Source organism: Mauremys reevesii, linkage group 26, assembly GCF_016161935.1.
Source record: "Mauremys reevesii isolate NIE-2019 linkage group 26, ASM1616193v1, whole genome shotgun sequence".
In the NCBI taxonomy this organism is placed as follows: Eukaryota; Metazoa; Chordata; order Testudines; family Geoemydidae; genus Mauremys; species Mauremys reevesii.
The window spans coordinates 5,851,967-5,875,998 of NC_052648.1; the positions used below are offsets into that span (position 1 = coordinate 5,851,967).

Below are 24,032 nucleotides of genomic sequence, written 5' to 3' on the forward strand. Positions count from 1 at the left end.
CAGGGGGAAGGCACTAAGGTGGGGGGGGGGACTTTTTAGCCTGAGGGCCACATTGGAGTATGGAAATTGTATGGCAGGCCATGAATACTCACACAATTGGGGGTATGGGTGCAGGAGGGGGTGAGGGCTCTGGTTGGGGGTGTGGGCTCTGGGGTGGGGCTGGGACCGGGGTTCAGTGGGTGGGGGTGTCAGGGCTGGGGCAGGGGGTTGGGGTATGGGGGAGGGGTGTGAGGGCTCCAGCTGGAGGTGCGGGCTCTGGGATGGGGCCGGGGATGAGGGGTTTGGGGTGCAGAAGGGTGCTCCAGCCTGGGACCAATGGGTTCAGAGGGTGGGAGGGGGCTCAGGGGTGCAGGCTCTGGGCGGTACTTACCATAAGCAGCTCCTGGATTATGTCCCAGCTCCGATGCCGAGGCACGGCCAGGCGGTTCTGCGCGCTGCCCCATCCGCAGGCACCACCTGTGCAGCTCCTATTGGCCGGGAACCCCAGCCAATAGGTGCTGCGGGGGCGGTGTCTGTGGGCAGGGCAGCACGCAGAGCCACCTGGTCACACCTACGCGTACTACATAGGAGCCGGAGGGGGGTCATGCTGCTTCCTGGGAGCTGCGTGGAGCGGGGCAAGCCTCCGACCCTGCTCCCCAGCTGGAGCGCTGGAGCACCGGAGCAGGACAAACCCGACCACACTCCCTGGCAGGAGCTGAGGGCCGGATTAAATGGTCTGGCAGGCCAGATGTGGCCCACAGGCCGTAGTTTGCCCACCCCTGCGCTAAGGGATAATGCAGTAGGGCCCCCTCCATTTCTAGAGCCAGCTCACTGCTAAAACAAGCACTGCCGTTACCCCAAGGGGTGTCACCCTTTTGTTCAGCCAACGCACTCTGGACCACACACCAAGATAGATCATAATAGCCGAGAGGAAGAAACTGCCTCCCAGCCCACGCTGACCTTCCTTCCAACCCTTGAGTCTCACCAGCTCAGATACTAGACTGGCAACGCCTGCCACCTGCAGGACAGCACCGGATCCCAGGCCGGTTTGAATTCTGAACGCCTGCCCCATGTTGAAGGGATGGCTGGTGCCTCTGCCGTCAGAGACATGACTCTGAACACAAATGTTAGGCCAGGACTCGCATTTAATTCTCAATTCCAGCGCCTACATCTTCATGTCCACACACTTCTCATGCTGCAAACTCAGCCTGGGAGCTGAGAGATGTTGAAATCTTCCTGCCTGTCATCTCTGGCATTGACAGGGCTGCATTCAGACCAGAGGAGGCAGTTTTGCTGCAGACTCAGGGGACACTATAGAATCCAGTTTGCTCCATAATCAAGGCCAGGGCTCAGTTGTTTTCAGCATCCAGCAGAAGACAGTCCCGGCACTGAAGAATTTGTAACCTACGGCCCTGCTCAGCAAATACGTCTGCACATGCCTGGTCCCGCTGGCTAGAATTACTCAGCTACAGACACATTTCATGGAATTGGAACCAAGCGAAGTTGAGGAAAGCACAGCTTAGTTCAAGTGGTTGCAGGACTCCTAGCTAGGATGAGCCTTTCTTAACAGGAGGTGGCGTTTGTTTAGGTCACGGCAATCAGCAGATCTGACCCAGCCATACAGAAAACAGGGCTGAGCAGGAACAAACATATATACACACACTGCCTAGCCCTAATACGCCCCATTTTAAGTTCCACAATGTAGACAGAGCCTACACTGTATCCTTCAGGTTTCATCTTGCTGCCCATCAGAGCACTTTGCATGTAAAATTAATAGCAGGAGTGAAGTGGTAAAAACTATGTGTGGGGAAAGATTTCTGGGTTCTTAGTTATGATGTAGGATGTATTGGACACATGGCAAGTGGTGTGTATTCACCACAAGCCCATCATACAACCACACGTTTGAGAGAAGCTGCTATAGAAGTGACTCAGTGCTTTCCAAATAAGCCTCACATGCCCATGCTGGAACAGCTCTGATCCCTGTTTACACCCAGGGAAGCAGTGGGTGTAGTCACCCAGAAACTTGGCAGTCAGTAATCGAACCCCAGTGACTCAACTCCCAGCCCTGTGCTTTCCAGCCAAGTACCCATCATTACAGTCACGGCAGAGCACCAAAGCTACACAGCAAAGATCTTAAAACCAAAAAAAGGGAAGTTAAAAGAGGAACAGCAGGGCAGGGACAGTGGTAAGACCCAGAGACCTCGCTGCAAGCATCAGCAGCTGCCCTCTCAAGCCTATCATGTAGACCATGGCTTGTGCTGATCTGTGTTAAGTAGGGTGTGGGGTCCCAGAAGGGGGAAGTCAAATGGAGGAAGGATGGCCCAGTGGTTAGGGCACTAGATGAGGACTTGGGAGACCCAGCTTCAACTCCCTGCTCTGCCCGGTGACTGTGGGTGAGTCACTTGGCCCTTCTGGGCCTCAGTTTCCCCGTCTGTAAAATGGAGACAGTCACACTGCCCTGCCTCACAGGGAAGTTGTGAGGAGGAATGAAAGATTTTGAGGTGCTCAGATACTAGTGTTGGGCGCCAGGTAAGTACCTAAGAGTAGGGTGACCTGATATTCCATTTTTATAGGGACAGTCCTGTTTTGGGAGACTTTTTCTTATTTAGGCACCTATTACTCTCCCACGCTCTGTCCGTTTTTTTCACAGTTGCTATCTGGTCACCCTACCTAAGAGAGAGACTGAAGTGAATGTAGTCCTGGCAAAACATACCAGGCAGCCCTGCAGTCACAGCTGTGTCAACATCGCTAGGGTGGCAGAGGTTCTGTAGGGTAGACAGTCAGAGACTGCAACATCCCAGCCTGAATGCCCGGCAGACCAGATCCTGCTGCGGGGATGACAAAGTCCCTGGCTACACAATCCTTGGCCCTCAAAGGGGGCCGTGGCGGGGGATACAGTTTAGCACTTGTGTGTTCACAGAGCTGGTATGTAGTCATAACAGACGGCAGGAACCTATTCAACGGCTCCCACTTGTCACCCCCAACACATGGAGCAGATGTTATTTAGTGGCCTGCTTCGTTAGACCCTTTTCCAGTTCATTCAGGGCAGCTTGTACGGTGTACTGCAGAGATCTCTCCCCCCCCCCCCCCCAAACCCCCTCAATTGCTGTTGTAGCCTTGGAAGACTTGAGATAAATATTCAATCCCACAGGCAAATCTTCAACCCTCAGAGGCAGAGCACCACACCAGGCTGAGGCAGCACTCCCTAGTGGTCACATGCCACACGGCTAGTCCCTGAAAGTACTTTATTAAATACTTTGCAAAAAACAGAAGCCAAAAGATTGAAAATTAACCCCCCTAACCACCCAGCTAAGAACTAAAAACTCCCCCCGCCCCCGGCTTGTCAGTGCAGCCCTGATGTTCTGCCCAGGAACACTCTCCACTTCTCCCCATCCCTGCTAGCGTCACGCTAGGCTCCACTGCCCAAAGCCAGGCAACTGCAAAAGAGAGACTCCCATGTACAGTGGCAGAAAGTAACTAACTTACTCTCTAGGCCCTATGGCTCGACTGCTGGCTGGGCAGCCTTTTGAGCATGCTGCCCTCTGATGGCCTGGCCTGGTTCTGCAGAGCCACACCAGGATGAAAAAGCTGAAACTTTAAAACACAAAGTGGTGGGGAGGGACCAGTTACCATTATGATCAGTTCATAGACTGCAGTGAACTAGTCATAAGCACACACGTTCCCCCAACCCCTCCACCTCCTGCACGCAACCTTTCACCAACGCTGCAACCTCCCAGAAACCATTTCTCCTGTGCAGGATTTAAGACAAAGACACACATCCCCAAGCGTCACACATGATTTGCCAGGTTGTCTGTCACTGTCTCCTTAGTGTAACCAGGCTTGCTAGGTTCCCAGCTCAAGGTGGATTTGTAAACGCTCCATGTATTCACCCCCCACCCTCATGGAAGTTTATAAAACAGGGTTTTTACAAAGACAGTTGTGGTTTTTCCTTTACAGCAGAACAGTCTCCCTGTGAGGTAGAGAGTTAATTTCAGGGCTGACAGATCCTAAATTCAAGCCAGTTTGTGTGTCCTAGTTGAGGTAAAATTCAATAGTTTATGATAAGTTTTGCGATTGCCAGAAGGGCGTCAGGATTCCTCGTTGCCAGAATCATCCTCATCGCCATAGCAACTGTCTGCCTCCTCCTCCATCTCATCATCCTCGTAGTAGTCGTCGTAGAAAAGGTCTGAGCCTTCATCCGGGGCTGGAGTCTTGGTCTTCACACAGTACTCTGCCAACGTGGTGGGGACCTTCACGCCATCCCGTTCAGCATCCACCTTGGTTCCCAGGACTTGCTTCCTGAAAGGGGCAAGGAGCAGATGAGAACAGGGCAGAGACACGGAGCAGTTATTCAATCAAGGTCTGAAGGCCAGGAGAGGTGCCAGCCCTGAAGGCTGAAGTCTTCCACAGAGCTGGACATGCGTCTCTCGTTCTGGCCTGCCAATGGGCACTGATGCATGCCCACACCTCTAGGGATAAAAGGCAGGTCGGTCTCCAGGGTCTCCTCTGTCACACCCATCTCATGCCTGAGGCCCACTGGTCATTCACTATTCTGTGTCAGCAGCTCTTGTCAGGCCTGAAATACTCACTATGCCTAACACATTGTTGTCATAATCTGCATCTAAACTGTGGCTGGTAAGAAGATATCATTGGAAAACGAGCAGCTCACTGATCATTAATATTCTTGCATGATGTATGTTCACAGTTCATACAAAGAGTCATGAATATGTGCTAGAATTATGTTTGGCAAGCAATACTATCAGCTCAATCTGCCTTCCCTAGCCCCTTTCAGAGGCCAATTCCGTTCAACGCCCCTCCCATTTTAACCTGAGGTATAGGGAAGGGTAAGAGACTCACTCCGGGTCCCACACTAAGTCCAAGGGGCAGAGCAGGTCCTAGAACCCAGGTTTGCAGACAAACACAGCAGAGTTTTCCCCTCTAGACCCCCACTTCACACCCAGCCCAGGCCCTTTGCCATAGAGTAGGACCTGCACTGAGACCTCTGCGTGCTTTGTTCTCTGCAGAAATCCACGTCTTATAGTCCCCGACCTTCCTGGTAGCAGTGAGCTTTCACGATGTTAACCAACTGGGGAGTACAGGACTACAGCAACAGTGGAACGAGAATCCCTCCTGCAGTCAGTCACCTCACAGGCGTTCACCCCAAAGTCTATGCGGGACCATTTAGATAAACACTCCCAAGCAAGGCAGTCTAAACAAGAAGCTCCTCCCCTCTTGTTTAAATGCAAGTTCTGCGAAGCCGGAGTTCAGCTTGCCACGCACCTGATGATGTCTGTGTACTCCCGATCCTTCCCTTTGGTGTCCTTCCACTTCCTGTACATCACAGAGGCATCCACATTTGCGGGTGAGAAGGTGTTGGGCTCGTTGAGCAGCGAGATCACACTCAGAAGGATAGTCCTGAAAAACAGTTAACGAGCGGTAAGAGCCAAGACAGGCGATCGGCCAACCTGCACCACCCAGATCTAAGAGGGATTGGAAATCACAGCATCTTCTCATGGCGAAGAGTTTAATAGAACCTGGTCAGTTTGCAAGAGCAGCACCCACTTACACTGCATGTCACAACAGTGACCACATCCTGACTCCCACGAGCAGGTCAGACGCCATGACCTTCTTAAGCTGAAGGAGACACTGAATGCCAACCAGAAGGCAAGCTGGTCTCTGGTGCATGAAGAACCTGAATTCCTTTGCAGCTTACACTGCCTTTCAAAAGTGCTGACATCCAGCCTGTAGGAAACTGATTTGCCTTTGAATTTCAAAAGAAAATAAATCCAGGTATTTCCTGCAACCTCTAGGATTAGAAAGGCTTTTCGCAGCTGTTTCCTTCGGGCACCTCCTCCACCCTCTGCATCAGATCTGCTAAGCATCTCGCATCCGGTATGTTCCTCCCCTCCCTCCTTGAGGCCTTACCGTACATTCTGGGTAGGGTTCCATCGCTCGGAAGGCAGCTCCCCGCTCTGCGGGTCATCCACCGGAGGGTGGAGAATTGAAATACAGACATCGCCAGTCTGAAAGCACACAGAGAGAGAGTCTGCTTACACAGGCGCTGATGTCCCAACCCCGGGCACTCCAAACCGCTCTACAAGGTGGTTGATTTATAGTGCCTGTTGCCCTGTTTGCTCGTGCCTGCCCCCCCCCCCCCCCGCCCCGCTTTTGCTTCCAGGGCAGATCTGAGGAAAATACCACCAAGTGGCTTACAAGTAACTGGTAACAAACAGCCAATCACTGTCGCCAATGCCCAGAGAAGAGCCAGGATCAGTTTAGCTGTCCTATCTTCAGCCACATCTTGGGGAGCAAGTCCCAGGATAGGGACTCTCCTGGCCTCCACTAAGCCAGCAGCTCAGGCAGATTTCAATTAGCCTGAAAGGCCTCACAGAGCAGGGAGTGAAGTGTCTTGCTATGACAGATCCAGCAAAGAACCTTCCCAAGCTGAACGGTACTGAGATGTGCCTATGGGCTGAGCCACTACAGATATGATGCTCTGGGGAGTCTCTTTAGGGAGAGGTTCACTCCAATCACCCCTGCAGTGAAGAGCACTGATCTAAATCACACCCACTACCCACCTGCCAGCCCTTAAGAGTACTAGAGATTGCCATAGTTACTACAGGACAGGTAATGGATGGCAGTCAGTGACTTAGGAATGATGAGTCATTTGTACAAAGCACGGATCTCTGTCCTGGGACACTTGGAGAGACGCCCTCCATGCCTGCGTGGGCCGTATCCCCTCAGTGCTCTGAACGAGGCGCAAGTACACACAAGGCACTGAGTACCCGAAATACTTTCTGCAGCCAGCCACAGCAGGTACGCACTGAGAGTCCTGCAAGTCGCTTGCTCGCTCAGTATCTCCCCATGGATCTTACAGGGCATGACCACATAATAGCCAGGCGCTGTGGGCAAATACAGTAAACACGGAAGACTGCAAGACTGGACAGACAGACTAGCTCTGGAACGGATTCCAAGAAAGGAGATGAACTGTCTGAGCCCAGGACAAACCTGGGTTGGCTGCTGTGTTTCCAACACAAACTGAAAAAGGTACAAGACACTTCCAGGAGAACCCCAATGTATTTGCTTAAAACCCTCCTCCACTACAGGACATGTCAATACAGGCTGGTGTTCGACACCGAGGTCAACACTTCAGTGCGATCCAGAGGGCTTGGTGCTACTGCAGCAATTGACTAGAAACCCAATCTGTCCTGGGGGCAGATGAGAAGACAGTCCGAGTGACGTACCTCATAGATGTTAGGGTGCCACATTTTGGTCAGGAACCTAAAGGCGGGGGGCGAATAGGGATAATCAATAGGAAACCTGAGACGAGCCTGTGAAGAAACAAAGAGATCGTTAGTGGCAGTGGTGGGGTGTCATGGCCATGCTGATGCTTCGGGGGGAGCTGTGGAGCCCCAGCCAAGACTGTACAAAAAATCAGATGAGTTGTGCGGGCATGCAGCCCATGTACGCCCCCCCTGGCACTCTGCACACGGACAGGAGACAGACGCCTTCCCCTGCACCTCCACCAAGAAGTGACCATCAAGCTTCATCCAGAGGGAGCACCAGTACCACTTCCCATGCAGTAGCTAAGTCCAAAGCTCCCAGCTTCTCTTTACTACTGCTGAGTGGGGGGGGACGCCTGATTGAGTGGTTAGAGCACAGGCACAGAAAATCAGAGTACTATTCACAGCTGAGTCATAGACTGGGACCTGGGACAAGTCACTAACCCTGTGCCTCTTTCCCTACCTGTGAAGAGAGGATGATAGCTTCCCTGGAGACGGGGTGTGTAATTGGAAGGATATGACCACGGCTCATAATAAGCACTTTCAGATCTAGGTAGACAGAGCTATGGAAGTTCGGATATAAACCAGCTCAGAAGGATTTTAGGCACTTGCAACTGTCTCGGGTGTTAACAGCCCCCTGAAATCCCTCCCCTTGGAGAAGTGGAGGTCAAGCCCTGCAGCTCTAGTGGAACAGCTTTGCATTGCTGGATGGAAGCCATGTAATCCCATCCCTTAGGAAGGGGAGTGCCTTGCTACTCAGCAATACCTGCTGATGAAAGAGGCATCACTATAGTGTCAGACTTCCAGGAAGATATTGACAAAAATACTGGTGGTCTGAGCTTTGGCAAAGATTCAGAGCGGTGGACAGGGCGACCTCCCAGGGTGGATTTATGGCACTTTTTGGAGGTGACTTTCAAGAGACCATGGCAGTCTCGCCTTCTTATCAAATCTGCTTCCTTGTATTCCCCATCCCATCACCAAGCCTCCCCCCCTTCAGGAGACCCAGCAGAGTACCAGGTCTCTACCAATTCCCCAGCGCAGATGATTCCCTCCAACGTGTACTGTTTCCTCCCAGGTGAGGGATGAGTCACTGCTCAAGAGGCCAGCCAGGTATGGGAGAAAACAAACCAAACCACAAGACTCTTGAGGCAACAGGAGGAAATACCAAGATGGTACCAGAAAATTACCCTCCGGACAGTACTCTTGCCATACAGGCATTAGGGCACTGCCTGTGGATCAAATTCTTTTCTCCTCAGATCTATGGAGGGGCATCTTCAGACAGCCATGCAGTCTAGTAACTAGGTCAGGTTTGCTGGCAGTCACTATGTTTACCAGAGAGACAGAGTGTGGCAAACTTTGTTCCTGTGATATAATAATAGCTCTTAAGGCAAGAACTTCAGGCTTTCTGCCTAACAAGTTCTTCAGGGTTAATTCCTTTAGAGACAGGAAGTAGAGCCTCTCCCCCGTATCTAGAAAGATGGACTCCACCATCCTAGATCAAGGCAGCCCCTCAAAAACCCTGTTGAAGTTTGGATGAGAATTTGCAGCTCTGGGTCTTCTTGTTCCACACTCTGAAGTGAAACCAGATCAGCACTCAAGACAAACAAACAAGAGGTCAGCAGAGCCAGCATAACAAAAATAAGCAGGGCTTTTTCTTAGTTGACAGGAACACAGCAGTCTGGGTTTAACAAGTTGTTTTGTTTCAAAAGATAAATTCAGTTTGGGGCCTGGACACAGATCTAGTCAGGACTGGATAACATTTAAAGGAACACCATAGCCCAGGCGTCGGTAACCTTTCAGAAGTGCTGTGCTGTCTTCATTTATTCACTCTAATTTAAGGTTTCGCGTGCCAATAATACATTTTAATGTTTTTAGAAGGTCTCTTTCTATAAGTCTATAATATAGAACTAAACTATTGGTGTATGTAAAGTAAACAAGGTTTTTAAAATGTTTTAAGAAGCTTCATTTAAAATTAAATTAAAATGCAGAGCCCCCCGGACCGGTGGCCAGGACCCGGGCAGTGTGAGTGCCACTGAAAATCAGCTCGCGTGCTGCCTTTGACACAGGTGCCATAGGTTGTCTACCCCTGCCATAAACCTAGACTCTGTCTAAAACTTTCAACTGCTATAGCTACAAGAGTTTTGTTTACTCTTTACAGAACTTCAAGAAACATTCCTCAATCAAGCACTTTGCTCTTCTAGAGCAATTTCATGTCAGGACCTTAAAAGCTTTTTACAAAGATTAAGCCTCATGTCAGGCAGGTAAGTTTCACCATTTTACAGATGGAACAATCAAGGCACTGACAGGTTAAATAACTTGCCAAGTTAGTGGGCAAGTGACAGAGTCAGGCATATAACTGAGGAATCCTGATCCCAGTCATGGTCTCCAGCCACATTCCTTCCCAAATGCCAGTAACAGCATAAAGGAAAGAGCTGACAGTGTTACGGGGTGGTGAGGAGTTTTGTTGAAAAGGATCAGCAGTTTATTCAGCAGCAGCCTTGGAGGATCAATGCAGAAGCCAAGGAGCCAGACAGGTTAGGAGCTGCCATGAAATAAGATCTTAGCCTGATTTAATCCCATGAATACTGGCCCATCCTGGGACAGACATGCTGTTCCTGTAGTGTTGCTGTGTCAGTCCCAGGTGGTATCTTTTATTGGACCAACTTCTGTTGTAAGAGAGAGAAGCTTTGAGCTTCAACAGAGCTTTGCTTCAGGTCTGGGAAACTTATGCAGCCTGTCACAGCTAAATAAAAGATGGAACAGATAGTTTAGCATAAGGGACCACTCAAAGTGAAGTGGCCCATTAACATTCCTCTAACAGGGAGAATGGAAGTGCGAAAGCAGCTGGGGGGGAGAGGGTGGGCTGTGTTAGTGGTTACAGACTGTTATTCCATGTTCCTTGCACTTGCCATCTCCCCCTGCCCCCATTCCCCAAAAAGGGAATTGCAGAGAGACAGTCGATATGTGAAACATGATGCTGGTCTCAGACACTGCTTTACACCTGAGCACACTCAGCTCAATCTCCGAGGACATTCTGAAATGAAGGCTCCTGCTCCCAGTCCAATTTATTAACATGAAACAAAGAAAACAGCCTTACTCCCACTGTGTTAGTGCTCAGACAAAAATAGCTCAAAGCACTGAAGCCAAGAGAGCAGCCAGAGCATGTCTGCACAAAACCACCACCTAACACCGAAGCTGGTTTTGAGACCCAGAAATCTGTTCAGTCTGTTGGTCAAAGCTGCAGCTAGAAGAGCTGAGGTTAAGCATTAACTGTCAGACTTCCTATGGGTCTTTAAGCAGCTTGCTCAACTTCTGTGTCTCAGTCCCCTGATCTGCAGAATGGGAATAGTACCTTCCTCCAGTCTGGCTTAGCTGTCTGTACGCTACTTGCAGATCTTCAGCTCTTGTGAGGAATTGGAGCTTTGTGATTAATGCAAGTTGATTTAATCCCTAAGAATAGCTGGTCCCCGTTGAGAAAGACCAGGCAAAAACTGGCAGGGGTGCATACTTTAGATGCTAAAAATAAACCCCTATGAATTTTGCACATCAGTCCAGTTCTCTAGCAAACTGAGCCATCACAATGGGGTCCTCTTGCAGGCAGTAGCAACAGGGAAGCCAAGGATTAAAGTGGGCCATGGAGACAGACTTTCACTCAGCCTTCTGAGTCAGAGATGAAATCACATGCTGGGTGGTGTGTGGGAAGCCAGCAACATCCCTGCCAAGTGCTGTACCCTTCCCTGTAGAGCCAGGTCTCCAGTCTGCCGGCACACAGACTTTCCATGTACATTAGAGCCATACAAAAAGACGTGCCGCTTCAGCAATGTCGCTGTGTAGCCTAGGGGTGATGCACCATCCCTGTGGGGATTTCCAGAGACAGGTAGAGGAGTGCCAGCAGTAGGCTGCACACAGCAACAGAGCATTCAGCTCTCTGAAAGGACAGCACAACCACTGACAGATGAAATGGCAAGATTAAGGTTTAAAATGTGTTGTAACTTTCTGAAGTGCTTTACAGCAGAGTCCCTGGGGTCCTGTACATGAGAGTTGAAAGGTAAAGCCTGTTAAGGAACAGTGCCAACTAAAAATGCTTCTGGCTCAGTAAAATAATCCTGCTTCACTGGACAGCATAGTCTCATCTCACCCCACCTCTGTGGTCCCAGACCCATCATCCCGACACAGGCCCCATTCAGGAAGGTAATCACAGACAAAGATTAGGATGCTTTTGTAATTACAACCTGAACAACACAGGATGCTGCCTTACTGGGCCATTGGGTAACAGACAATAATAGATTAGTGTAAAATGCAGAGACATCTGCTTTGTCACACTGGATTCAGACAGCCTTCGCGGTCCCACCCTCCCCCAAATGGGCATGAATTTGATCCACAGTTGAAATGGCTTCCTCCTCCACTCCCCATCACTTTTCCCTGCTAAACTCAATCCTCAGTTACAAGTTAGGTTTTGGGTCAAAGAACTCTGCACAACTGTGAGGAGGAAGGGGGATTATTACTGGGTCTACTGTCTCTTTAAATATGTTACCATCTTGCCTTCAATCAGTCCTTTGTTTGACTATCCTGTTCTCCGGGACACAGAAAGAGGGGTGAAAATAAGACTTAGAAACAAGATTTTTTGCATAGCTTCATATTGTTCAGGTTCCCCCGTCTTCCCCTCCCCACACGGACAAGGCCATGCAGTGAGCTCTGGTCAGAAACAGCAGAAGTTCTTGGAATAATCCCCTTTGTTGTGCTAGTGAGGATCAGAACAAAACCTTCCAGAGGCAGAGAGTTCCCAAGAAGGGAATCCTTGAAAACAACAGTGCTTTGCTATGAACTGTGCATGCTGACATTAACACAAGTTCAAGGAGAAGTCCGCCCCCTCCCCACCCCCCCACGCAGGGAGCCCAGTCTATTGTCCATGGATCAATGTATTGGCTAAGACGACAGGTATAAAGGGGAAGGCAAGAGCTGTTGAGGGGGTATGTGTAAGAATTCAAGGATTCCAAGGGGAGCCATCAGAGCCTCACAGAGAGCCCAGTTAGGGACAGACAACTCCCAGCCCAGCCTGAAAGATGGGGTCAGGCAGGAGACTCATCTACAGTTTAGATGGCAAACCGGGTATTACAGTGGCAGATTTGCCTGCCCAGGCACAGGGAAGAGGCACCTCTCAGGTTCTTGGGCCCAGCTGACTCACTCCCTGGGCTCATTTCCACTCAGTCATCCCCAGGGTTGAGAAGAAGGGGAAGGAAGGAGACTGAGCAACTTCCCGGATTGCACAGACTCAACATTTACATACACACCTCCTCTATATGTCACCCAACATACACACACACAGACACCCCCCACCATATCTCCAGGGGCCTTCGTTAAAACAATACCCTCCACCCCCTTCCCCAAAAGAAGGACCTACACTCTATCACCAAGGAACAGCTCACTAGGCCTGATCTACTCTTCTCCATACACAGGGCCTGAGTCCTTTGTCTCCATCTTGGAGTAGGGTATGAGGGGCTGTGACAACGCTGGGAGACCCTCACCCCCCCTTACAGGACAGCAGCAGCCCTCCAAATGCCAGGCAGAGGGGGAGCAGCTCCTAGGGGATATAAAAAGGGTTTCCTCTAATGGCCTCTCCTCTACCCATGGACCAGGTGGGGAGCAGGTCCCCAAAACTACTGGGAATTAAGCCCCCTCCCAGGGGAGAAATTACCAGGAAAAGCAATCCCCACCCAAACTGGATCCCTCAACCCCCTCCAGCTCCCAGGGCAAGTCCCTCGCCTTGAAGGGCAAGCTCCCCTACGAACAGCCACCTCAATACCCCACCCAAAGGAAGCAGACACACCCTGCCTCCAGCATCGCTCTCATTAGAAAAGCCCCCTCAAGCTTCTCTGACATCCTTTGATGTCACCCCACTAAGGGGCAGAGAACAGGAACCCTCTTAGTCACTGCTCACCGGGGCTATTCTCCACGGCCCCCTCCAGCCCCACGGGACCTGCCCCAAACCCCACGGGACGACCCCCCCCACCCAGATCCCCCTGGGCAATGCCTCCCAGCCCCCTCACCACGGGACCCCCCCACAGGCCAGGCCCCTCGCCACGGGACCGCCGAATTCCCACCGGTCGAGCCCCAATCCCCACTGGACCCCCACAGACAAAGCCCTCACCACGGGACACCCACCCAACCGGCCCCCAATCCCTCTGGGCAAGGTCCCCCACCGCCCCCCCAGGCCAAGCCCCTCGCCACGGGACCCCCCCCACAGGCCAGGCGCCCCCCTCACCTTGAAGTACCCGCCCTCGTAGTGGGTGTTGGGGGGCCCGAAGATCGCCACCTCCCAGTTGTACAGGTCGCCCTCGTCCACCAGGGTGACCCGGAACCCCTCCACGGGCTCCTCCTGCAGCCCCTTCAGCTCCAGCAGCAGCGCCTTCTGCGAGCTGGGCACCAGCGGCCGGGCCATGCCGACAACCGAGGTAGGCCGCGGAGAAGCCGGGGACTCGCCTGAGCGCGGCGGCCGGGCGAGCGGGATGGCGCCTTACGAACCGCTTCCTCCTGCGGCTGCCGAACGGAGCCTCTCGCGCGCGCGGGGCACGACGGGACCTGTAGTTCACTGAGTGGGGTGGGGGGAAGCGACCCCGCCCACCGCGCTCCCGCCAACCTATGGGAGGCTCAGGCCCTGGGCGCGGGGGCGGGGCCGGACGCGGAGGGACTCCGGCTCCCAGCAGCTTTTGCGAGGGAGGCGGGGATTTGTGACTTCACGGAGGGCGGGGGTAGAGGAGGGGATACCGCCCCCTAGGGGAGAGAGGCCACTAGGGAGAGAGGCGTAGGGAGGGGTAGTGGGGGGATTTGGGCCCGGGAGGGGGGCAGGGAGAAGGGGACAGGAGCAGGGGGAACCTGGGGGGTATTGAGATGGTCAGGCTCTGAGGTAGGAGTGGGCTGGGGTTCTGTTTCAACCGGAAAGTAGGGTACCTCTGATGCGTAAACAGGAAACACTGAAGCAATTGGCGTTGCTGAGAATGCGACAGGGCTGAACAGCTTGGCAAAACACATTAGCACTGCACGTGTTCTAGGAAAGAATCACGGTGTATTTCCGAGTATAATCTGGCATTGGGGTGTGTTGGGCTTTTAACTGGATAATATTACATACATCACATGCTCCACAGCAACAACAAGACTGCAAATTTACTCCTGTTACAGCCACATAGGGTGACCAAATGTCCCGATTTTATAGGTCTTTTTCTTATATAGGCTCCTATTACCCCCCCACCCCCGTCCCGATTTTTCTCATTTGCTGTCTGGTCACCCTACATCCACAGCTGGGCAGCAGAGAACAAAGGAAAGGGGCCCTACACAGCCACTGAGTCTGCTTTCATCAGAATAGCCTACAAAGGAAGTGTTCTTGAAACCTCTCAACCTCCTTGCCCAGAAGGGAACGCAACGAAACTAACATCAGCATTGGCTGCTGTAAATAAGTTGGGAATGACCTCAGTTGCCCTGTGATTTGTTATACAGGAGGACAGACTAGATGATCACAATGGTCCTTTCTCTCACCTTAGAATCTATGAATTTGCTGCTTAGAGCACAGAACCACGAGCCAGGACCCCAGGTTGCATTCCCTGCTCTGCCTCACTCTCTAAGGCAGGTCAAGAAAGGTGGCCTCCAATTTTGGGTGACCAAATTCTAACCTCAGGGACCTGATTGGCAGAGCTCCTGTTAGAGTTGTGGGTGCTTAGCATCTCTGGGAAAAAAAAAAAAATGAAGCCCTAGCATAGGTACTGGAACCAAGGCTGCTGGGGGTACTTCCTTACCCCCTGGCTTGAAGTGGTTTCCATTATATACAGGCTTTACGGTTTGGTTCAATGGCTCTCAGCCCCCCACTATAAAAAGTGTTCCAGCCCCGCTGAGCCCTAGATGCTAAACACTGAGCACGCAAAATTAGAGGCCTCTTTTCAAAATCTCCTCCTCTATTTCTTCCCCTGCTGCCCCTTTCTACAAAATGGGGACGTTTCTTAAAGTCACAGGGGGCTGCCGGTGCTTTGAAATCCTCACAGAAAGCATGCTATAAAATGCAGCGTTGCTGACAGTAAAGGCTACCATGCAATTAAGAAAGATGTTTACAGCCAAACTAAAAGTTTAAACAGTTTAATGTCCTCTAATAAACAAATCATTGCATTGCATGAATAATCATAGATCTAAACTCATAAATAAATAAGGTATGGTCCAACCAGCATCGCCAGTTGAAGTAAACATAGCAAGGTGTATTAGCCCAGAAGGGAATTAGAATTTATCCTGTTTTTGCTTCATTATCAGGTGTTTAAATTCCAAACTTACTAGCAAATCTTTAATATACCACAGTTTTGCTTTATAGATTACCAGTCACGTATGATCTCTGCTTTTGAGGGTCCAGATTACAGGATGCAGTTTAGTAAATTGCAATATGCTGAAACACTCAGCATAGTTTAATGCTAATGTAGGGATTTGAAATTCAGCCACTGGCCAACACAGAACTAGCCTCTGCTTTTGATGAAATCTCATTTCTTGCCAGATATTCATCATCTTACCTATTTAACAAAATGACATCACTTAATTAATAACACTTAAATAGCACTTTAAATCCTCCAAGTGCTGCATTTACCTGTTATGCCTCAGCACAACCCTCTGAAGAAGGTCTTACCCCCATTTTATAGACAGGAAAAACAGAACCTAAGTGACTTGCCCAAAGTTACAAAATATATCAGTGGCAGAGCAGGACCACAGCTCAGAAGTCCCTAACTCCAAGTCCTGTGCTCAGGCCACAATGGCTCATTTTTAGTTTCTAGCACTGCCCTGGAATTCCTGGGTTTCCCTGGATGTTCCCCAAGCTATAAGCAGAGGTTTACAATAGCTATTGGAAATAAAACATTTTTAAAAGGGAGGTTCTTAGTTGTGGATATATAAGCCAGCAGATGAAATGCTACAGGTGGCTGGAATTTAAGGTGTTCAGGATGGAGTTAGGAGGTGAATAGGAAATTTAAGACAAGCATTCTCTAGTCAAGTAGATCCAGAGCTCTTCAGGCAAGGACAGGAACTGGCAGACCCACCTTCCTCCCCCTGTGGCCACCTGAAGTCCTAGGATTTGATGTTTCCCCAGAATAATCTGCTCCATTTGAAGCCCTAACACAGGGAGTGTTGTCCCCACTGGAGAGCATCAGTCAATGGGTTTTACTTTTGCAATGAATAGGGCTGTGGCTTTCTTTAGAAACTCTTCCCTGTTCATGGAGGAGCAAATCTTCCTCTCTAGCAATGCTTTGTCCATGGCCAAAGCCAAACAGTCTGGTCCCAGCTTGGAGCCGGCCTCCAAGTAACGGATGGGAACAGAGAAGTCGCTGGCTCCGAGAGCGTCTTCCAGAGTGCCCAGGACTGCCTGGCAAACCCTTTTATCCGCCATGCCAGAGCCATCATCAAGTACATCATACAAAGTATCAGCCTTGGCCACAAACTCAAGAAGCACGAAGCAGCTGAGCACCCCATAGCGGAAGACATCAAAAGGCACTGCCTCATGGTCCCGGCACTGGATCTTCCTCAGCAAAGAAGAAACAACCTCTTCAGGGGCTTCCCCATCTTGGCAGATCTTTTTGAGCAACTCACTGTAGATTCTCCCATTGACTCCTGGCTTCTTCCTCCTGCCTCTGGCACTCAGGCACTCGTAAGCCATGCTGACATTGTTGTTAAAGGCAGTCCTGCCATGACACACAATCAAATAATGTTAGCCCACAGGGGAGGAGGAAGTTCCAAGTTACAGATCCATAGCTAAAGGAACTGCAACCAAAACACAACTGGGTGAAGCTTGCAACAGTCCAGTCCACCTACAGTTCTGGACACATTCTCCTGCCATGCAAGATGAATTATACTGAATAACACTGAGCCCCACACCCATTATCTGCCAACACTCCATCCTCTTTAATCCAGTGTTCTGGACAGCAAAGCAGGGCACACGGATTCGCTTACTCCTCAGAGTGGATGAGATGAATAGCACTTAAGCTTATCTGGGCCCAGGGGTAGTCAGGGCCAGCTTTATGACCCGCAGGGCCTGATTCGAATACTTGGCAGCGGTCCGGGGCTTTGGTGGCATTTCAGCAGTGGGGGGTCCGCTCTTGGTATTACGTGGCTCCGAAGGACACCCCCCCACCAAAATGCCGCCGAAGACTCCTGGAGTGGACCCCCTGCTGCCTAAATGCCACCAAAGACCCCAGGAGCGGGGCCCCCTTTGGCACGGGGCCCAATTCCAGGGAATCAGGGGAATCAGCCTAAAGCCGGCCCTGGGGGTACTTTCCCCTCACATCTGACTTGCAGAGCAACAGTCCCCTGCCCTGCACCTGCTGTGCAAGGCTGTGGCACCAAGGACAGAACAGTCAACAATGAGCAAGCTAACAACCTTGCAAACCCCCATGGCCCTGCTCTCTCAGCAGACTGTAGGGACTACCTCCCCTGGCATGTGCAGACCCCCTTACCTAACAAGAGAGCAGGAAAAGCCCAGTATTAATACAGCCACGAAGACTACAAGTCCCATCATGTATCCCTCACCCGTCCACGCGGCAGCCTCACGAAGACTACAACTCCCAGAATGCTCTACTCGCCGGGCCAGAGAACGTTCTATCGGGCCTAGCGTGAGGCAGGCCGGGAGTTGTAGTCTCGCGTCGCACCCCCGTCACCCAGCTCACGCTCCGCACCTGTGTGAATGGTGGGCTAGGCGCACGTACCACAGGGCCCGGCCGAGGCGCTGATGCTGCCCGTGCCGGTCCCCGGCAGCACCGCCCTGGGGGCCACTCAGCAGCAGCTTTTCGAAGTAACTGGCCAGGAAGGAGACGGGCTCCTCGGGCCGCGCCTCCAGCACCTTCAGCAGCGCCTCCCGCACCATGGACGTCACCCCGGATTGGAGCAGGAACTCGGCCTCGCTCTCCGGCTCCCGACCTCCAACTCCCACCCGAACCGGCTCCACGAGCCCGCTCCCAGTCGCCGGGGCCGGAGCTGAGCGCCGCTTCTCGCAGGACGCCATCTTGATTGTGGGCAGTGAGGCTACTCTGCCGCCATCTTGACTGAGGGCTACCAATCACTTAGTAAGGAACCGTCTGTCCGCCATATTACTCGCTGTCAGCCAATCAGTGGGTGAAGAAGACCGTTGGTCGCCATCTTGCTCCAGGCAGCCAATCAGCCGGCGAGGGAAGCTGGTGGCCGCCATCTTGCTCAATTCTAAGCCAATCAGAGAAAGCGCTGGGGGCTGCCATCTTGACTGTGGGCAATGAAGCGTGGTCGCCTCCATCTTAGTCCTGGTACCTTCAGTCCCTATGTCCCTGGGACTACATCCGGCCACACACCGGAAGCACCTCGGCTACCATAGTTCGTGTGGGCAACTGCCCCACGCCTAGCAACCGGTACCTAAGGACGCTGACCTCTGACCTGGGTTTCTATATCCGGTGCCCTTTGACCTCTTCCCTCACTAAGGAAGTGGGGTGGGGGTGTGCCGAGGAGCGTAGCTGAGCTCTAGGTAAAGGGAGGAGCTTCTTAGTGCCCTTCCTGCTCCAGGCCTGGCGGCTGCAGGTAACGCGGGTCCTGTAGGGGGGGTGGGAGGAGACCCCCCCCCGTGCTCTGGGCGGGGGCAGGAGGTTCTAGGGTCCCCCCCCCGTTTGGGGAGCGTGTGCAACAGGCCTGGGTTCAACCCCCTTCGGCGGGACCTGGGCCCCTCTAATCATTGCATGGGGGGGGGGGGGGGACTTTAAGGGGAGGGTGCGGGTTACTCCTGCCCGCCCGCCCCTGCCATGTGGCCCTCCTAGCAGAAGCCCTTCCACCGGGTGGGCCGTGTCCCGGAGTGTGGGGGAGCCACTTCCTGCGATTCACCGCGACGCTCATGACACAGCAGGTTTATTAGGCGACGGGAACACGGTCAAAGCAGAGCTCGTAGGTACAGACAACAGGATCCCTCAGTCAGTACATCTTGGGGGTGGGGAGCCCAGATCCCCGGTGCTGGGCCTCCCTCCATTTCCCCAGCCGGCTCCAAACTGAGACTCCCTCCAGCCCCTCCCCTTGCCTTTGTCTCTTTCCCGGGCCAGGAGGCCACCTGATCTCTTTGTTCTCCAGAGCCTTCAGTCAGCACCTTGCAGAGGAGGGGCCAAAGCCATCAGGAGACAGGGTGTCGGCCATTCTCGGTGCAGACAGCATCACACCAGCCTAGGGCTCTGCAACAATTATCCCGACACCTAGATACTTATGAAAGGCATAGGGGAAACTGAGGCACCCACACAGTATTCAGAACATTCCCATTTCGTCACAGGCTGTGGCTAGTGGGTAGAGCAAGTGATGGAAGCAGGAGTCCTGGGTTGTTTTTCCAGCTCTGTTACTGTATGACTGGCACTTCTCTACCCCATTATACCCATGGGGCAAGAGAGGAAATCTGACCCATCTAACTGGTGTCGTGAGAGGGAAGGTGTACTAGAGAAAGGACAGGGTGTGGTTAATAATAAAGCATGTGCTCACACTTCCTCCTCCCTGTTTTCTGCATCCTCTTTCCCAGCTATTCCTTTTTTAATCCCACCCTCCCCTTCTTTCATTATGTCTCCTGCCTTTGGACCAACTCACTATTCCTGTGCCCTCCTTCAAAGCTGCTTCTGTCTTTCAATCTCTAGCACTGATCTCTGCAGTTTCTAACAGCCTGAAATGAGGCCCTATAGTTGCCGGTGTTAGACTGGAAGGTGCTCCAGGTGGGAACCTTGCCTTCTTTCATGCTTTGTAAAGTGCAGAGCAAGCGCATACAGTGTTATATAAATCCTTGCTTTGCCAGGTGTGATCGCCAACCTCATGGAAGCAGGGAAAAGCCCTCGAAAGTCCCCAGTCAGGAGAAAGCGGAAGCGATCACAGCGGCTCCTCAGCCGTGCGGCTGTTCCCCTGGAGTTCTACCGCTGTGACATCTGCAAGAAGGACATCAAGCACCTCTCCAACTTCCAGGAGCACCAGCGCATCCATACAGGCGAGCGGCCCTACCACTGTGAGACCTGCCAGAAGAACTTCATCCGCTGCGCTGACCTCATTAAGCACCGCCTGGTCCACTCGGACAGTCGGCCCCACTGCTGCGATGTCTGTGGCAAGCACTTCAAGCTGGCTGGGGACCTGGCCAAGCACAGCAAGGTCCATTCGGACGAGGCGCCCTTCAAGTGCGACGTGTGCTCCAAGCGCTTCAAGCGCACGTCCTGTCTCATCAAGCATCTCCGCATCCACACCGAGGAGAAGCCTTTCAAGTGCTCCCAGTGCAGCAAGAGGTTCAAATGGGAAGCCTCAGTCAAGGAGCATCAGCGCATCCACACAGGCGAGAAGCCTTTCAAGTGCGAGCACTGCCCCAAGAGCTTCACCCACTTCTCCACCTTCCTGCAGCACAAGAGAACTCACCAGAACAAGAAGCAGTTCAGCTGCAAATGCTGCTCCAAGTCCTTTAACCACAAATCCAACCTACTGAAGCACCAGCGCACGGTACATGGCTAGGAGCGGGCAGGTTCCCGGGTCCTGCTGCCATGCAGCTCTGATCAGTCTAACTTGCTTAGGCTGCCCCAGTCTCGGAGTCTGCCCATACTCTGCCGGAGGCTGGAAATGTGCTGAAACCCAGTGCAGAAGCTGGGCCTTAAGGAAGGGAAGCAGAACCTTGAGTACATGTGATAAGGAGACTGGGGTTTGGAGCAGCTCAAGCACCATGCCAGTTATAATGCTTCCCATTGAATGGGAAGCTGCGGGCAGTGGCTGTGCACAGATGATATCGGTGCAGCAGTACTGGTGCAGGAGCTGCTATGAGATGGCTGGACTCTGGTTTACAGTCTAACCAAAGGTTCCCTTGTGATCCCGCTTTAACATCCTTCAGGATGGTGACACTTGCCAATTTAATCCAGGACAGATCTTCTGTGTTCCAAGCTCAGATCTGAGCAGAGCGCCACTAAGCGATGCTGCCATCTGTCCCACGGATGCAGTTGGTCTTTCATACACTACAAACTGCAGCGGGTGTCTTTGCTTCTGCTGCCTCTGTTTAGCCCCCCCCAACCCCCTCATCTTGGTTTCAATGCTGTAGGAATATGTCTAGTGCATCTGAGGTTTGGGTGAAGGGAAAAAGGGCTGGCATTCCACCTTCTGGGGGTGGCTTGTTTATGACTGGATGCATCCGTATTATCATTGTTCCATGCACTCTTAAGACAGATCCCAAACAGAATGGTTTCCAGGAAGCAGCTGCATAGTCTGTTTGATGGAAAAAGTGTTCCTATGGCCACTCAGTTCCCGTAAACACTGCCTGCAGCTGCTTTAAATCATGAGCCTGTCGATGTCATGTTTTTTATCATGCACCTACCTCAATGTGGCAGTAGCGTCTTCTGGGGGGAATTCTGTACCATGTCCCTTAGAGGCTTTCACTGTAATCTGATTGCCACTGTAGCTCAGTTAAGCTCATCCACTTCACTGTGTTCTGCAGTGATGGACAGACCTTGCAAGCAAAGAAGGTCCCCACCTCCAAGAATCTTTGATCTAATGCTTTATGCTCCAGGGCACGGGTGCTGGACCTCTACTTCCTGGCAGAAGAAGGGCTGGGGAGCAAACTTGAGAGGGGAGACGTGTATGTGAACCGCTGGAGATTGTCCCTCTTTTCCCCCAATACGCACAGCTCCCAAGGAGGGACGGGCTCCAGCCCAATGACAGGGTTTAACTTGAAAGTCTTTGAGTATTTTCCTCTGGTCACTAATAAACAAGCTCGTAACAGTAGTTCTACAGAACTGGGCCAGCATAACTCATTCTGCCTGCAAATCATCAGGGACGTAAGAGCCACTCAAGGGGGTTTTAAACAAAAGCATCAAAGGAAGACAAAGGATTGCTTGATTTCCTACCCAAAGCTAGAGCAATGCGAGGGTCTGAGGTCAGCTACAACGCAGCCCCTCTGTGCTAGCACAGGGGCCTGACTTGTAAGCACAGATGTTCATTTGGACACCAGAGTTAGGACTTTACCAGGGAGGGAAATGGTCCACTCTTCTGGAACCAAATGCACTGGTCTGAACCAAATTGCATCAGTGCAGAGACAAAGGGGCTGAGGTCAGGGAAGGAAATTCCCCCATAGGAGCGGCATACGCCACAACTGGATTGCCCTTCCAGTGGTGTAGCCATCCCTCCATTAATCGTGGCAGAAATGTGGGGTGTTACCTCTTTAAACCCTGAAGTTTGTAGCTTTGGTTTAAACAGGCTTCAGTCTGGCAGTGGGTTCCCAGAAGGCAGGGGCCATTTCAGCCACAGCCAGGATCCACAGAACCCTGGCCTTTCTGCTCAGCTGCTCAGGGCACTGGTGCAATAGTCCTAGTCCTGTTCCAAATGGATCTCACAGAGACTGCCCCACAACGTGCCAGGGGTTGAGTGAGCTGCCCTCTGCCTGGGAGAAGTGGGTCTCGAGGGTGGAGTTGGGAGGCTGGGAAGCTTTTCTGCTACCTGTTCTCTGAATAAAGGTTTCATTGTCCAGCACTGTTCACTTGAAACAGCAGCACAGCAAACATCTCTGATAAGTCTCCCTCCCAGCGGGCAGGGATCAAAAGGCTCCTCATCCCTAAAGAAAACTTAAATGGAGCAGCTGGCAACTGGATGGTGTTGCCCTTGGATCTGCTCTGTGACAGCGGAATGGGTAAGTGGCAGTGGCCCATGAGATGTGCCTGCAGTAGGCAGGCTGTGCTTTAACAAGAAGCCTGTTACCGAACATGAGGCTACCCTTCGTTGCGGCTTTAAAACAGCATTTTCTGCAGGGGCCCTTTGAGTACGTTCAGGGCTTTGTGTTTCGTTTTTAAATAAAGTTTGGGTTTTTTTGCTTGTGCATTCTGAACTCCAAGCAACAAACCTTGGCTGTTAATAACTGGGAACATGGCAGCAGCCTGCAGTCTTTCCACCTTAGGTAGGACTTCATCTGCTCTCATGCAACACAGGCCTGGGCCAGGTCAGTGTTTGGAGGAGAGACCTTTAGGTAACATGCAGGAACTGGTGCTGATTTTAGGAGGCAAGACCACTCTTCCCCGCCCGTTCCTCACTGCAGCATTGGAGTGCACTGTGCTGCTACAGCTCACAATCAGAGGGACTACAGATCGCTAGGGATTTTTTTTTTTTTTAACTGCACCCACTCTGGTTGCTGAGTACACAAGCTGTGAGGCCTTTGTTAACCCCAGTATTCTAGCTTTCATTCCAACGGGGATAACTATTCTGCTGCATTAATGCCCCCTTTCAGCTGGATATGCAGAAGGTCTTCTTTTCTTTAAATGCGGGTGTGTGGTTGCTGCAGGTGGTGGGTTCCTGAGCAGTGCTGAGTCTGGTATTTGTTCAGTGGAGCGGGGAGGTCAGAGAGTGGAAGGAGACTCCACCCGCCCTCGCTGGGACATCTGACTTCCGACACACACAGAGAAGTTGCTGCAGAGCAATGAGAGTTTTCTGAGCACTAGGTGCAGAGAGGAGTTCTCTGCACAAGGAACAGAGGCAGGAATTGAGTGCTTAATTCCAGACACGCAAGGCCCAAGCTGTCACTTTTCCTACCCTACAGGGAACTTTCACTGAGATGGGCTGTAGCCAAGTTCTTTGCAAAGGGATCTTGTCCCTTTCTCCAGTGTCCCCAACCTGCAGCTAGCTCCTGGTGTGTGTATGCACGCGCTGGGAGCTCTCTGTTCTGGCTCCCTCTGTAGCCCCTTCCTGCAGTCCTGGCCCCAGCCGCCAGCTGTGTGGCAGGTAGCTGGAGAACAACAGCTCTGAGTGCTGCAGCTGCAAGGAGAA

General features: G+C 52.0%; 3 protein-coding genes across 5 annotated transcripts; 1 reads left to right on the forward strand and 2 right to left on the reverse strand.

Annotated features, from left to right (window-relative positions):
• Nucleotides 1-3,346: 3,346 nt before the first annotated feature.
• CDC34 (cell division cycle 34, ubiqiutin conjugating enzyme) lies at nucleotides 3,347-13,891 on the reverse strand. Its single transcript, XM_039515951.1, has 5 exons — nucleotides 13,525-13,891; nucleotides 7,224-7,310; nucleotides 5,905-6,002; nucleotides 5,260-5,394; nucleotides 3,347-4,278 (listed from the first exon to the last, which is right to left on the reverse strand). The coding sequence occupies exons 1-5, from the start codon at nucleotides 13,699-13,701 to the stop codon at nucleotides 4,068-4,070; spliced, it is 708 nt and encodes a 235-aa protein (XP_039371885.1). The 5' UTR covers nucleotides 13,702-13,891; the 3' UTR covers nucleotides 3,347-4,067.
• A 1,476-nt stretch (nucleotides 13,892-15,367) lies between these two features.
• TPGS1 (tubulin polyglutamylase complex subunit 1) lies at nucleotides 15,368-18,349 on the reverse strand. Of its 2 annotated transcripts, none has more exons than XM_039515377.1 (2): nucleotides 17,981-18,349; nucleotides 15,368-16,960 (listed from the first exon to the last, which is right to left on the reverse strand). In XM_039515377.1, the coding sequence occupies exons 1-2, from the start codon at nucleotides 18,274-18,276 to the stop codon at nucleotides 16,429-16,431; spliced, it is 828 nt and encodes a 275-aa protein (XP_039371311.1). In that variant the 5' UTR covers nucleotides 18,277-18,349; the 3' UTR covers nucleotides 15,368-16,428. The 2 variants fall into 2 exon arrangements, with proteins under 2 accessions (XP_039371311.1, XP_039371309.1); XM_039515375.1 differs by having other exon boundaries at nucleotides 17,951-18,343.
• Nucleotides 18,350-18,609: 260 nt separating this feature from the next.
• On the forward strand, nucleotides 18,610-22,560 carry LOC120391587 (zinc finger protein 79-like). 2 transcript variants are annotated; one of them, XM_039515378.1, is made up of 2 exons: nucleotides 18,610-18,818; nucleotides 20,056-22,560. In XM_039515378.1, the coding sequence occupies exon 2, from the start codon at nucleotides 20,073-20,075 to the stop codon at nucleotides 20,748-20,750; it is 678 nt and encodes a 225-aa protein (XP_039371312.1). In that variant the 5' UTR covers nucleotides 18,610-18,818; nucleotides 20,056-20,072; the 3' UTR covers nucleotides 20,751-22,560. The 2 variants fall into 2 exon arrangements, with proteins under 2 accessions (XP_039371312.1, XP_039371313.1); XM_039515379.1 differs by lacking the exon at nucleotides 18,610-18,818 and adding an exon at nucleotides 19,423-19,478.
• Nucleotides 22,561-24,032: the final 1,472 nt, after the last annotated feature.